The 14,391-nt window shown below is 32.0% G+C and overlaps 2 protein-coding genes across 2 annotated transcripts; both read right to left on the bottom strand.

Annotated features, from left to right (window-relative positions):
- Window positions 1-5,132, bottom strand: LOC11435919 (NADH--cytochrome b5 reductase 1). The gene is made up of 9 exons (XM_003624705.4): window positions 4,844-5,132; window positions 3,447-3,588; window positions 2,845-2,935; window positions 2,653-2,730; window positions 1,980-2,060; window positions 1,789-1,878; window positions 1,421-1,486; window positions 495-581; window positions 1-379 (listed from the first exon to the last, which is right to left on the bottom strand). The coding sequence occupies exons 1-9, from the start codon at window positions 4,950-4,952 to the stop codon at window positions 287-289; spliced, it is 837 nt and encodes a 278-aa protein (XP_003624753.1). The 5' UTR covers window positions 4,953-5,132; the 3' UTR covers window positions 1-286.
- Window positions 5,133-10,176: 5,044 nt separating this feature from the next.
- On the bottom strand, window positions 10,177-13,214 carry LOC11426956 (probable lysophospholipase BODYGUARD 4). Its single transcript, XM_003624703.4, has 4 exons — window positions 12,296-13,214; window positions 11,541-11,890; window positions 10,899-11,095; window positions 10,177-10,655 (listed from the first exon to the last, which is right to left on the bottom strand). The coding sequence occupies exons 1-4, from the start codon at window positions 12,741-12,743 to the stop codon at window positions 10,340-10,342; spliced, it is 1,311 nt and encodes a 436-aa protein (XP_003624751.1). The 5' UTR covers window positions 12,744-13,214; the 3' UTR covers window positions 10,177-10,339.
- Window positions 13,215-14,391: the final 1,177 nt, after the last annotated feature.

Here is a 14,391-nt window from a genome sequence, read left to right as displayed (position 1 = left end):
TTTTAGGAGATTTTGAAACCATAAAAGTTCATTAGTTACCGTGATGCACAGAGATTTAAGAGTTCAAAATGTATTATGCATTTTCTAGCACATGGTCAATGTACCAATCTCGATATCTCATTCTCATATGAGAAGAAATTATTTCAGACTTCAAATCTCAAGAAAGTTGTGAAACTAAATGCACTGTAAATCCCAGACTCTTAACCCAAAAAAAATTAAATCTGATATCAGTCTCTTAATCAACTAAGGCCATGAAATGCAATGTTAAGCGCCATGATGAAGACAATCAAAACTGGAACTGCATCTCGGGAGCATATTCGATGGCTTCCAGGTGAGCTGCCATAGCCTTGTTCATTGGTGGTGGCCCACATCTCAATATCTGAAAATTGTTAGGGAACATGTCTAATCAGTTCTCTTCCCTATTACATTACAATTAGCCAAAATACGTAGAAATGACATTTTGGAGGAATACACAAGATAATGAAAAGGATTACCTTAATATCTTGTGCTGGAGGAGGCAAATGTGCTTGAATCATCTCTTTTGAAACAAATCCAACGCCACCATCCCATACCTCAGGAGGCTAAAGAGATTACATAACAAAATCAATTATTACAAACTCCGCTTTTTATACTAAAATAAGTAGAAATGTGCTTTTTAGGTACAAGCTCGAACCAATAACAATAACACTAATAAAAAAACACAGGAAACAACTAAGTTACCTCCTCGATTAGATAACTAGATTCAGCAATGTTAAAAAGATATTATTACAAAATAATCTACAAAGCGAGATATTACATGATAATCTATGGATATCAACACCAACTTAAGAGGTGAGATGCCTCAAGAAAGCACAATCATATTAATCATGGAACTAGTGTTCCAAGTTGAAATTCAGATAGCATGATAAAAGTGGACGCATAAAAAAATTGTAAAACAATAGTATCAAAGACCTAGCTTTGTGATCTGGTCAAGTTAAAGGGTCATGGTCAAGTTCTATTAATTTCTTCCAAAAGTCCAATGAAGAATTATTGTCTTGTTAATAATAACCTTAAAATTTCTACAACTTCTGAACAAAATATTTTCTTGCTATAGCATGATAAAGTGGACACATCCAAACACGGTAAAACAATATCAAAGACCTAGCTTTTTGGACATGATCAAGTTAAAGGGTCGCGACCAAGTTCTACTAATTTCTTTCAAAAGTCTAATGAAGCATTATTGTCTTGTTAATAATAACCTTACAATTTCTACAAGAACTTCTTAACAAAATATTGACTTAGCTAGATTTTTCAAATCAAGGTTTGCTGGCACTTCGTTATTTGATAATATCAAGAAAATATTGTATATGGTGAATCAACAAACAAAGCAAACGTAACAAATGAGCAAGCAAATAATAGTTCTAAATGCATAGCAACTAACCTGATTCAACACATAGTATATTTTAAACCGATCTGGATAGTTAGTAGCAAGACCATCAAGTTCTTCCTGCACAGGCATATAAGTAGATCTCCATTAGGCATTGGCCAGTGAGGAGAAATTGTGAGCATTGCATAAAGCAGCAAACTCAGGATAACATATGAAATAAAGATGAGGGTATATATTGCTTCTACAACGAAACATTTTTCAAATTCTTTTGCACTAAAATTTTGAAGATTAAATTTTAAAATCTTCTAGCAATTTGAGGGCACTGATAAAAAAACCCTCCGTAATGGATCCATGTTATAAGCACTTATTAAATTCTCAAGTGAAGAGTATCATATATCAAGTGGAAGGATCAGAGACATTACCTTCAAAAGAATGTCCTCAAATGTAACATTGGCATAGATAAGATGCACCTTGGTCTTGTCATTTGGGTTTTCTAATATTGCTCGAGCAACCTTGAATGACAACAAGCAAACAAATTAAGAACAAATGGAACTAAAAGAAAGAATTTTCTTCTTGATGATAAACAGAAAAACAGCATGTCTTACTAACATACTTGGAACATTGGAGTGATTCCAGAGCCTCCAGCTAGCATCCCAAATGCTCTAACCTCACCCGGTTGGTACTTGAAACGTCCCTGAAAGCAGAGACATCAAGATAGATTCATAAAAATTAAAAAGTATGTTGAATTGTGTGTCCCTGTTGGGTATTAATTGCACTAGTAACCATGGTTATCAAATTGAGATACAAATCATGAACCAGAAGATTTTTTCAGATCTTATTATGATTCGTAAAATACACTACCAATAAAAATGTAATTTGAGTGAAAAAACAAGTAACATAACAATATTATAAGCTGATATATTATATATGAACCTTAAAATAATTCAAGATTTGAGTCATATATCAAATGACAAAAGTAAAAGTAGTTGGAAAAACAAAATTGACTAAAAAAAGTTGTTACACTAATTTTAGCAAGTTATCCATTAGAGTGAGTGGGAATTCATCATAGTGAATTGGGATTCTTCGTAATGAATCAGAATTCAAGATGGGACTTATGTCCAAATAGATATACATTGGAGATTTGTATCGATTAGTTTCAATTTAGTATCAAATTGAGATAAAACTCACATGTATTGTAAGATACTGATAACCATGCTTGCAACCACGATGAAAATTAAGAAAATGGGAAGCCCTGAAAACCGTGTAAAAATGAGCTATAAAGTTACCTTTGGTCCTTTAACAGCAAGATAGTCACCAACACGCATCTCACGGAAATGGTGTGACATCCTTCCTTGAGGGTACATCTAATAAAGCCATATTTTTGACAAAGAAGCAAGTAATTAAGGGTCAAAATGATGAATAATGCACATAAGTTAGAAAAAGCATAGGGATATAAAACCAATCATTTCAGTATATACCTTGATAACTAGTTCAAAATGTCCAACATCGGAATCCAAAGTTGTAGGAGTATATGGTTTGATAACCTCATCACCTTGACCATCCTTACCCCTGTTTGAAAAATAGCTTGTTCACAACATGACAAGAAAGAATCTGGAAATAATTTTAAGAAATAAGGGCATGTTTGGATTAGCTTATTTGAGCTTATCAAATGACATAAGCACTTGTGAGACTGTTTGTGAGAGCTTATGAAAACAGCATATGACATGTCCATAAGTTGTTTTCAGCTTATTTCAATAAACTTTCCAGGATAGCTTAAGTTGTAAAAACAACATAAAGCTTATATGAAAACAGTTTGACTTATTTTATCTTTTGTTATAGAAATAGCTTATACATAAGCACTTACATGATGAACATTCATGTCATAAGCACTTATTAAATTGTTTATCCAAACATGGTCCGAGTCCTAATATACTTGCTACTATACATAACTGAACATTTGCGATAGATATTCTCAGAGCCAACAATACGAGAATATGGCGAGCAGATGCAAAATGAAACATATAATGAAATAATTAGAGTGACATGAAAAATAGACACAAACAGAATCAGACAACAGAACCTGCAACTTATGTGTTGTCCAATAGGAAGACCCAAAACAGATGTGGGTGTTGGGAGTGAAAATGTGAACTTTGCAACATTATGGCTCAGCTGTGCTTTCTTGACAAGTTTAAACTCCCTGAACTGGTCTGGGTTCAAGCAAGCTACAAAAAATGTAGATGATATGAATGGATGCTTAAACTAAATACAAAAACAACAAAATTTGACAAAATAACATGGAAAATAAGTACAAGTAATATAATCTCCAAGTTTGAGTGCAATGAGCTTCACTTCACATTATCTTAGGATTCACTTTGGTTTCATTATCAAATATTTAGTTAAGGCCTTTCCTTTTCACTTGTGTAAAAAATAAGGTTCCATGAGTGTAAACATCCATGTCAAAAACTGATTCACATTGTAGCTTGTGCAGAGGAAAATGATAGTAAAAGATGTGTTTTTAGTATTACCACTAGAAGTACAACATAAAGCTGCCTCAAAATATCATTGTCAACTCTAAAACACAACTTATTCATCCATTTATAATAATATTTGATGCACTCATGGCCATATGAATCTGCTAACATACCCCTAAGACACGCAGAAACCATGAGACCAGACCAAGAAAAAACTCAATTTTTGAAAGAGAAAAACATGGAATCAAGAGCAACCAGTACGGAATAAACCTAAACCACCAAGCAGAGAAAGGTTTTCTACTAGTAACAAGAAACAAACAGAAATTTTTTCAGATGGATCCAAAATTCTAATCTCCAAGAATTTCTAGTGAGGGAAAAATCCAAAATCCAATTAACAATAAATTAAAAAACAAAGGGTCATCAACAACCATACTTATATGACATAAAACATGCAAAGTAGAGAAAAACAAATAGACTCAATGGTAGTGACTAGAGCCAAGATTTTTTTACGCAAAGTCCAACAAATCATATGGATCAGCTACTAATTAATCAGAAACACAAACATACAATTGAACTAAGAGTAAAAAAACATGCTTTAACCAAGTGCATAAACAGAAATTTAAGCCCATGAGTTCAAATCACATAACTATTCATTCCAATGAAAATCAAATTAAAGATGCTATAAAGATACAACAAGCATTTTCCATACAGAATTTCATAACAATAACAATATTAAGTGAAATATAAAAAACATACAATAACATTAGCATTGAGCAATACAAGTTGATAACAACTAGTTTCATAAACAATACTAAGAATCTAAAAACATCCTCAAAAAACATCATTAACATCAGATTCTCATACACAATAAAAAAGAAAAAAACTATGTTGGTGCTGAGACAAAACAGACCCAGAATTCTAAATCCCCGGAAAATGAAAAGTCAATAAGCCCTTATGAAAAATTGAAAGCAGAAGCAAGAAATCTGAAGTGGGTCAAAGATGAAACCTTTGGACTTCTTAGAAGAAAGGAGATAGATAGCACCAACACCAATGGCTACAACAGCAACGGCGACACCAACAAGAATTTGATTTTCTGGTGTTTGTAGAAAATCCATGATGATTTGAAAAATGGGTTTGGAATGAAAGAGAATAAAAGGGAATGGGTATTGGGGTAGGTGAAGAGAGTGAGCTAATGGGGGGGTGTTTAGAAGAAGAGTGGTCACAGACACAGTGAAAGGGATCTGGTGCAACTACCACGGCTCATCGATTCGCCCAATTCATCAATTTTTTCGATAACTTTGGTGAAAAATATCATTTTTCAAATTCAACGTATTTCGTTCAAAATATAGATCAAATACATCAATTTTGATTGATTTAGGGGATGTATTGGATTAGGATTCTATGAGATTTTAAAAGACTTTTTAATTATGAAAAAGTTTTGTGGTATTCAATCAAAATTTTTTGCAATTTAAAAAAAAATTCTTAGGTATTCAATCAACACTCTTTGTCATTTTAAAAAAGTCTTGAGGTATTCAATCAAGACTTTTCATCACTTAAACAAAGTCTTGTGGTATTCAAAATCATTCAAATTTCGAATGATTGTTAAATAAATTGGATTTTTATGAATTTTGTAGTGTAATTTTAACAAGAAAAAGTCTTTCATTAAAAGATGAGATTTTTTAATGAGATTTCTTGAGATTATTTTTCTTTTAAAAGTTACTATCTCTTTCTTCTCCTCTTTTTCTCTCTCTCCCTAGTCTCTCATTTCTCTCTTCGTTTCTCTCTCTCTCTCTCTCTCTCTCTCTCTCTCTCTCTCTCTCTCTCTCTCTCTCTCTCTCTCTCTCTCTCTCTCTCTCTCTCTCTCTCTCTCTCATCTCTCATCCCCCCTCTCTACCTCTCTCTATCTCATAAAAAATTGTATAGAGAATATTATGATAGAGAGTATGTCGTAATCAATGTTCCGCAAATCGAGTGTTAACTCTCCGAGATTACCAAGTTTACGTTTTTAGGTACAAAAATCGTGTTAACTCTAAGGTAAAATCGGTTTCTGGTAAAATTGGAAGGTTTAACGAATTTGACTGAGTTAACACTCAATAAACTCGTGTAACTCGACCGATTTGTAATGGCTGACACAATATTTTTTTTGAAAGATTTGTAAGCGCTGACATAATTTTAAATATGTACAATTGAATTTTGTGGGAATAACATTTTAAACAAATAAAAAATGTGTATTGAGAATAATGTGTTAGAGTGTTTTTTAGTCCCTTAAAATCTTATAAAATCCATAAAATTCTTAAAATTTGAAAATCAATAGTAAAAGAATTTTTTATTGGTTTTATTTTTCTTTATTCAAACGCTAGAATTTATTTGTTCATTATTTTTTTCATTCACGCTTGTAAGTTTGTTCTTTTTCTCCTAAAATTCATTGAATCTATTGAAATTTTAAAATCACATAAAATCCTTTGAAATCCTTAAAAGTTAGTGTGATAAATCCTTTAAAATCTTGAGTGTAAAAAGTCTTTTACATAAAAAGTCTTTTAAAATCTCACAGAATCAATACAATCTCACATAGTCTTTTAAAATCCTAATCCAATACACCCCCTTACATATCTTTATAAATACAATGGAGAAAGCAGTTGGTTTTTTTTATGACAAAATCATAATTAGTCTTATCCAATGCAATCCCATAACAATTGATTAAGATGATGTATATATATCTCTTTTATAATTTAACCAAAGTTTTATGTTCGAAGTGAAAGTTTTAGAATGCAACAACAATATAATGTTTAGATCACTTTGGTTTAGTGGATGGGAGAAGGATAAAGGGGGAGGAAAAAGAAAGGGAGATATATTAATTAAAAAAAATGATATAATTATTTTTTTTTAAACACTCACTCGATTATTGGATGAAACTCTTATGAATCTTACTATGTAAAATTCAATTTTAAAATATGATATCCATATAAATTTTACTAAATAAAAGAGTAGGGTTAAAAAATGTTCATTGTAGACCTTTTAATTAAATATACGATCATTCCTTCAAAAAAAATTAAATATACGATCAGGTTCAAAATAAGAAATCTAATAAAAGAAATTTCAATTGAATATAGTCATATAAGTTTCGTTTACAACACAAAATCAAGTATTTTGAAAATCTATTCCCCTAATAATATAAAAATATATATATATATTTATAGAACCATTTTATGGCAACTATATTCCTTATACTCAAATTATATTTTTACCATCTCTCTTTCTTTTTCTCTTACTATTATTTTTAACAAATAAAAAGAGAGAAAAATATTTTTGTCACAATAGTCGTCCCCAAATGATTGTACAAATGGTAAGAAAAAAAAACTATTCCCCTAGTGATAAAAAAAAGGATTCCCCTCTAAAAAAGTACTATTTTAAAACCAATTTACATTTATATCCTTTAAAACCCTCATGGCACTCGTGTGGCTCGCGGATTTGACTCTATAACCAACCTTTTTATTTCCATATATGGCCTATATATTCCCCTCAAAAAAAAAAATGAAATGATAAAAGATGAATTTCCTTAAAATAAATAAATAAATAAAAAGATTAATTGGAAATGCAGAATGGTAAAAAAAAAAAAAAAGGGGCCAATTATAAAAAAAATGACAAGAAAAAAATGAACAAAAGAAAAGGACAAAAATAAGAGGATGAACGTGAAAAAAAACGATTGAACGTGGAAAAAATAAAAGAAGTTGAAAGTTAAAAAAAAAAAAACTAATGTTAAAAATTCATGACAATTTTGGAATTCAAAAATGCAAATATAAACATTGTAATCTTCCCTCTCCTCCAAAAATCTTAAATTCGTAGGAAAGTGAAAAGCGATGTTATGTAGGTTTTGGCCCCCTCCCTCCGTTCCAAAAATAATCATGTAAACCAAAGAATACTAAATCATTTTGCTCCAACTTTTTATTTTATTGTACTTTTTATGGCAATATATATATGGGTTTGCTAGAACACATCAATTAGTTTTTATGTGGGAGTGTTTTAGCAAGTTATAACTAAAAAGTTAATAAATACACATTAAGGTGTATGTTGCTATAACGCACCTTCTAAAAAAACAAGTGGGTGTGTTCTAGCAAATCATATAGGCATTTGCTAGAATTAGAGTTGTCAAAACGGGCGGCCCGACCCATTTAGGGCCGGGCTTCGGGCTTTAACGGACCGGGTCAAAAAGCCCGGTTGAAAAACGGGCTTGAAATATACTACCCGAGCCCGGCCCTATGCGGGCTAAACGGGCCGGCCCATATTAATTTTTTTTTTTATTTTAAAAAAGTATTATAAAACACAGCTATAATATTTTTAGAATGTTTAAATAATGTCTAGCACAAAATTAAATTGTAAACATTTTCGTACAAACGTTGTAAACTAAAATGACGAGGAAAATGATTTTAAATAAATTAGATATGTTATGGTTATATATATTTATATATTCGATCTTTAAAACTATAAATAACGAAACGAATAAATATAATTTTATATTACCTTTATATTGGTGTTAATTCATTGAATTTTTACTTCTTTTTTTTTACTTGCATAATCATCTAAGTAAAGAATTATTTGAAAAATATATAGTTTATAGGATTTTTTTGTTATGCGGCCTAACGAGCTACGCGCGGCCTGTTCGGGCTAGCCCTAACGAATACCGGGCTTTTAAGGGCCGGGCTAAAAAGCTCTATTAAAATTCGGGCTCAATATTTTAGGCCCAAGCCCTATATTTTTTCGGGCTAAACGGGCCGACCCATACGACCTGGCCCGTTTTGACAGCTCTAGCTAGAATACACCCACTTATTTTTTAGAAGGAGTATTTTAGCAAGTGAATAACTAAAAAGGGGTTAAATACACCTTAAGGTGTAGCTTTGCTAAAACACTCCGACATAAAAACTAGTGGGTGTGTTCTAGCAAACCCCATATATATAAAGCAAAATAAAGAGTACAAAATGCACCAGAAGAGCCGTCCAAAGACGCTCCAACAAACCACCACCGAGGTGTGCACCCGAAACCCCACAAACTAGATCGAGGGCGCACCCTCAACTACCCTAAAAGAAACAAAAGTAATAGAATAAACAAAATCACCAACAAACCGAAGCTATAAACGGCAGCAAACACATGCAGAAACAAAAGGACAACAAGGAAAGCTGAAAGCCACACCAGGAGGGGAGGAGATACAACCCCACCCAACCCCGTAAGCGAACCCCAGGAAGATCAACCACCACAAAACCCTTCTGGTCCCAACATAGGACGGGTTGCACCTTCCACTCATAGAGAGAATATGAACTAGCAGGGCACTTAGCCCGAAACCACTTCCAATCTAAGAGTTCCACTCTATCCACCACTGACTCCTCACCGGAGTAAGCCACCGGCAAAGATAAGATCATTCTGAAACACCCAAATGATCCAAATAACATCATTCCAAACAAGAAGTAGACCTAACCTAACTCTCTTCCCCCTCCTAACCTAACAACATGTCTTTCAGTATTGATGTAGTATTCTTTGGTCTACCAGAAAAAAAGTACAATAAAATTTCATATATATAAAAAATCGAAATAATGAAAAGCTGGGTCTTGGTAAAATGAAAAGCTGGAAAAGAAAACAATGTGCTTGTGTACCACCAAGTCAAAACCGGTTTTATTTTTGTTAATCATGTTGCAAAATATTAAGATATTTTAAATATTTAGTCAAAACTAGTTTAATTTCAAATTGCAACAAATACAACTTGAATGTTCAACCATCCTTGTCAAACCTCATTGGTGATCGATCTATTATTCATTTTCAATTATAAAATTATCCCCAAAACTGGTTTTTTGGTTAATCATGTTACAAAATAGTTAGATATTTAAATATTTAGTCAAAACTGATTTAATTTCAAATTGCAACAAATACAAGTTGATGTTTCAACCATCTTTGTCAAGTCTCATTTGCGATGAATATTCATTTTCAACTATGAAATTATCCCCAACAAGAAAAAGGACATGTGTGTCTCCGAGACACTCTTTAAGCATTCCAAAATAAATAATTATTCTTTAAAAAAGTCAAATATTTCAATTTTCAATGCATTGATTACATTATTTTCATAAATACTTACTTCTTATGATCTTTAAAGAGTGTCTTGAAGACACTTGTTAACATTTCAATAATAATTTCATTGTATTTTATTTCACTATCTAATCTTTTTTTAGAGAGTTTAGCTGCCAAAGTCGCACACAGTAAATGTATACAAGTAGAGAATTGCATGTTCCATCCAGCCTTTTATCATGGTGTACTTACATGACCAATTTCATTTCATTCAGTTCCACTCAAACATTATATATTCAAGCATAATATTGCAAATATTTTACTAATTTTGATCATGTTATAATCTTTCTTGTTTTATTTCATTTCACATTCAAAATATGTATCAAGTCTAAAAAACAAAAATTTCATGTCTCCAAATTTTCAAAAAGAAATTCTCATATTTAATCAATGGAACTTAGCAAGATGCCCATGTATGCTCCAGACTTTGTGCAAATTGCTTCTCTCTGCCCAATAGCACAGTGCTGTGATCTGCATTTGGAATTATGTTAATTTCAGCATATGGAGCCTTTAACTTGAACTTAGTGATACACTCCTTTGGGACAACTTGATCTCCATCACCTTGTATAACATTTATTCTAACTCCATTTTTTGTCAAAATTTTCAAGTAACTATCCATGAATTTTGCTCCCCCACATATCACATTATGCATGGATTTCCAAGCTGATTGATGAGTATGCCTAGTCATGTCTGTGATCAAGAAATTAAGATCCCTGAAAAAGACAAAAGAAAATGCATTATATACTATGTAGCGGACACTTTAGATTCAAGGCGTGTTTGGTGTCAGACATGACATTGATACGCGTAGTTAAACTCAACCATTCAATTTTCTCAAATTATTATCAATGTCGACGTGTCAATGTAAAGACATATCTAGTGTCTGTATCGGTGCTTTATAGTTAGAGTCCAAAGCAAGTAACTATAAATGTGGTATTCAAGTAAACGGTAATTATTACCTCTTGCGAGTAATGAATTTTAGAATCCTCTCCCATGTCCTGTGATTTCTGCAATAGATAAGGCAAACAGTTCGACCCAAATGCTCATACCATGACATAAATGAAGAACCAGCTGATAACGTTGGCCACAATTTCTTTCCAGCAAACTTTTCAAGTGCTTTTAAACAAGCGTCGTTTTCCTCATAAGAAGAGTATGGCTGCCAGCAAAACAATAAGGAAAAAGAATGGAGAAAATCAGGTGATGTTTACCAAAGTTTAAGTGTATGTTTGATTTCACTAAGAAAACATCATAATTGATATCAATGTTATCAAATTTGATGCAAAGTTTATGGCCACAGTTTTACTCTGCCATAAGTTTGACGCAAATTTAATAAAACGAAAGTAGCCGTTACATGAACACTGCGTTTCCCATCAAACCTATGGTCGAGTAAAAACATCCGAACATAAATTACTTCACTTCAAAATCAAATTTACAAGAGAATCACGATAGACAAATTATCAGCAAAAATAATAAAACACTTATTTTGACTGCAGAAAGCAAGTGCCAAAGAAATATGTAGCACAAAAGTTTCCAATATGGCTCATACCATTCCAATTGTTAAAACTTGAATGCAATATCTAATTTGAGTCTAAGGTACTTACAGGTGCAACAAGGGTGATTGATTTTACACAATTGGGATACTTTGCAGCCAAAGCCAATGCAATTACACTGCCCATAGAGTGTGCAACCAGATGAAAACTACCTAACTGCAATGGTTGAACCACAGATTTCTCAATCATTTCCACATGATCCTTCAATGTGTACAAACAATCTCTTGGCTTTGGACTCTTTCCAAATCCCAACAGGTCTATTGCAATCAATCTGTAATTATGATTTACATTTTCAGAGAAACATGGAAACACTGTTTGAGTCCAAAATGAGGAAGAACACATAAATCCATGCAAGAATATAACATTCTCATAAGGGTCTCCCTTGCAGTTTTCACCAGTGGCTGTAAAATAGAAATTGTCCACAATATTCAAAATCAGCTACACTTAAGAATGCATTAAAGAGTCACACAAAAAAGAAAAGAATCAAACAAGGTTGTTTGGATAAACAGCTCAATTAACGCTTATGATATGACCGTTTATCATGCAAGTGCTTATGTATCAGCAATTTTTATAATAAAAGACATAGGCCATGTTTGGATAAACAACTCAATTAAGACATAGGTAGCTTATTTGATATTTGGTTATAGAAATAACATGAATGCTTATACCACTAGGTAAGCTCAAATAAGTCAATTCAATCAAGATAATAATAAAGTCAAACTATTTTCATAAAAGCTATTAGCTATCCTAAAGAGTTCATGAAAATAAGCTAAAAACAGCTTATGGAAATGGTACAACTACCATACCTATTAAAGGTTCCTTAACAACAAAATGAAGTTTATAGTCATCACCACCACCATTCACCCATGAAAGACAAGACTCACATCCACAATCAGACCAACTTTTCACTATCCTTCCACCACATTTTCCATAAGAATCTTCTTCCTCCCTTTTTCCACCAAATTGAAGCAAACCTATTTCTCTAAACATGTTCTTCCTCTCATACAAACTTTCTGAAACACCATCATCTTCATCATTCATCACCATCTTCTTCTGTCTCTCCCATTTAGAGCAACAACAAGAAGAGGCCACCCCATCAATGCGTTCATCAAGGTATCTATAGATAACACATAAAACAGCATCAAGAAGATCAAAGATGAGGAAAACAATGTAACATATTATTGAGTTGAACACTCTAATACAATTGTTAATCCATTTTTTTGGTGAGCAGGAGGAAGAAACTGCAAGAGACATTGAGTGGTATTGGTGTTGAGTTGAAACCAGATTCTAGTTTTCATTAATGAATGAACATGTTATTAATATACAAAAGACACTTGTTTTAACAAACTTCAATATTTTATCTTTTTAGAATCATTTTTCTATTATGTAAGAAAAGTTGACTAAACATTCATGATTGGTTATATAATAGAAAGTACTACATCAAATTAAAGAGACAAAGACATATAAGTGTTTAAGGAAGAAGAAGTGATGTTGGAATGGAGAGGAAACAAGTGGAGATGCGTTTAGGATTAAGAGAATAATATGAATTGGTGATTGAGATTGAGACACGTAGGTAGTAGGACATTCACGGTCATGAATATTGTCTTTTCTTGAGACACTGAGAAATATTAGCCAACCAACGGTAGCTGTTCTTTGTTGAAGGAATGGTTCCATTGCATGCATGTCTCGTCCTCTATCATTCTATTGTCTTTCCTATTTTCCTAGTTTTCTACCAAAGTATAAATGGTTTTGTTGTTGTTCCTCTATCATTTTTAGAAGGTCAAATGTATTTTAAAGTCCTTTTTAAGTTTTTCATTTTTTTTAAAGTGATCTTTAAGTTTTAAAAGTTTCAACCAAGTCCTTTTCGTTTTTAAATCGTTTCAAACAAGTCATATTGTAGATAGCATAGTTGGTAATTGCTTCCTTGAACTCATCTTTGGTACCAAATCTGACTCCTAACACCCACTTAAAATTAGCCATCTTTTTAGGCATGACAAATGGTGGATAATGTTCTTTGTTGCTATCATCATCACCATCATCCTCCAAAAGGACTTGTTTGAAACGATTCAAAAACTAAAAGGACTTGTTTGGTACTTTTGAAACTTAAAGGACGACTTTGAAAAAAAACAAAAAATTTAAAAACCTTTAGATGCATTTGACCTTTTTAGAATCATTTTCCCTTCGGTGCCTTTGTTAATTTTTGTTCCTATATATCTCTCAACCATTCATTCTCTCTCATCTAAATAATTTATTTTAATTATCCATCCACCATTCTCTCTCATAAAAAATGAACGAAAGATACCAAAGACACGGATCAATTATGTTGAGGGTAATTCTTTGACATAATTGAAATCTATGTAAGGGATCCACGTCTTATATAAGATCAAGTCCATGACCAAAATATTTAAAAAACTGAGTTTGAATCTCACCCGTGGTTTTGAAAGGGTAAATATAAATATATTTGTAAATACTCTTTGAACTCGAAAGTCTTTTTTGTTTTGGATTGGGACATCAACCCCTCACCATAAATTTTCAACAAATTATTAAAGAGACTATTATTTTACGAGACTATTACTAAAATTGCGTATATTTTAAATTTAATTATTTAATACTTCAATAAGTTTATGTGGGTTCAGTCAAAAATAGATTGAGTGGTTTTAAAATTTTGAATTTTCTACTTCAGATCAACTTGATCAAATTTTCTAATATTTTTTATCAAAAAAAAAAAAATAACGTTCATTTTTTCTCAACTTACTTATTATTCAAAAACTCATAGATCAAAACAGGAAATTTCTTTAAAAATATCACAAAAACACTCGTAGATTTTCTCTCTTTCAATTAATTTTACATCCTAAATATCATCAAGCATTATCAATCTTTTCATATTTATGATTTTAAAATT

The sequence above is a fragment of the Medicago truncatula genome, chromosome 7 (assembly GCF_003473485.1).
Source record: "Medicago truncatula cultivar Jemalong A17 chromosome 7, MtrunA17r5.0-ANR, whole genome shotgun sequence".
NCBI classification, from domain to species: Eukaryota; Viridiplantae; Streptophyta; class Magnoliopsida; order Fabales; family Fabaceae; genus Medicago; species Medicago truncatula.
Note: the sequence above shows the minus strand (reverse complement) of the source record. Positions and strands in the feature narration are given on the sequence as shown.

What these genes read in the sequence shown, in the direction of transcription:
- LOC11435919 (XM_003624705.4), bottom strand. Translation starts at nt 4,952, where the DNA reads ATGGATTTTCTACAAACACCAGAAAATCAAATTCTTGTTGGTGTCGCC. An exon ending in TTCTTCTAAGAAGTCCAAAG is followed by an intron (nt 3,589 to 4,843) that starts GTTTCATCTTTG and finishes CATTTTTTGTAG; the next exon opens with CTTGCTTGAACCCAGACCAG. An exon ending in GAATCACTCCAATGTTCCAA is followed by an intron (nt 1,879 to 1,979) that starts GTATGTTAGTAA and finishes TTGTCATTCAAG; the next exon opens with GTTGCTCGAGCAATATTAGA.
- LOC11426956 (XM_003624703.4), bottom strand. Translation starts at nt 12,743, where the DNA reads ATGTCTCTTGCAGTTTCTTCCTCCTGCTCACCAAAAAAATGGATTAAC. An exon ending in CAATCACCCTTGTTGCACCT is followed by an intron (nt 11,096 to 11,540) that starts GTAAGTACCTTA and finishes TTTTGCTGGCAG; the next exon opens with CCATACTCTTCTTATGAGGA. An exon ending in AAATTCATTACTCGCAAGAG is followed by an intron (nt 10,656 to 10,898) that starts GTAATAATTACC and finishes TGTCTTTTTCAG; the next exon opens with GGATCTTAATTTCTTGATCA.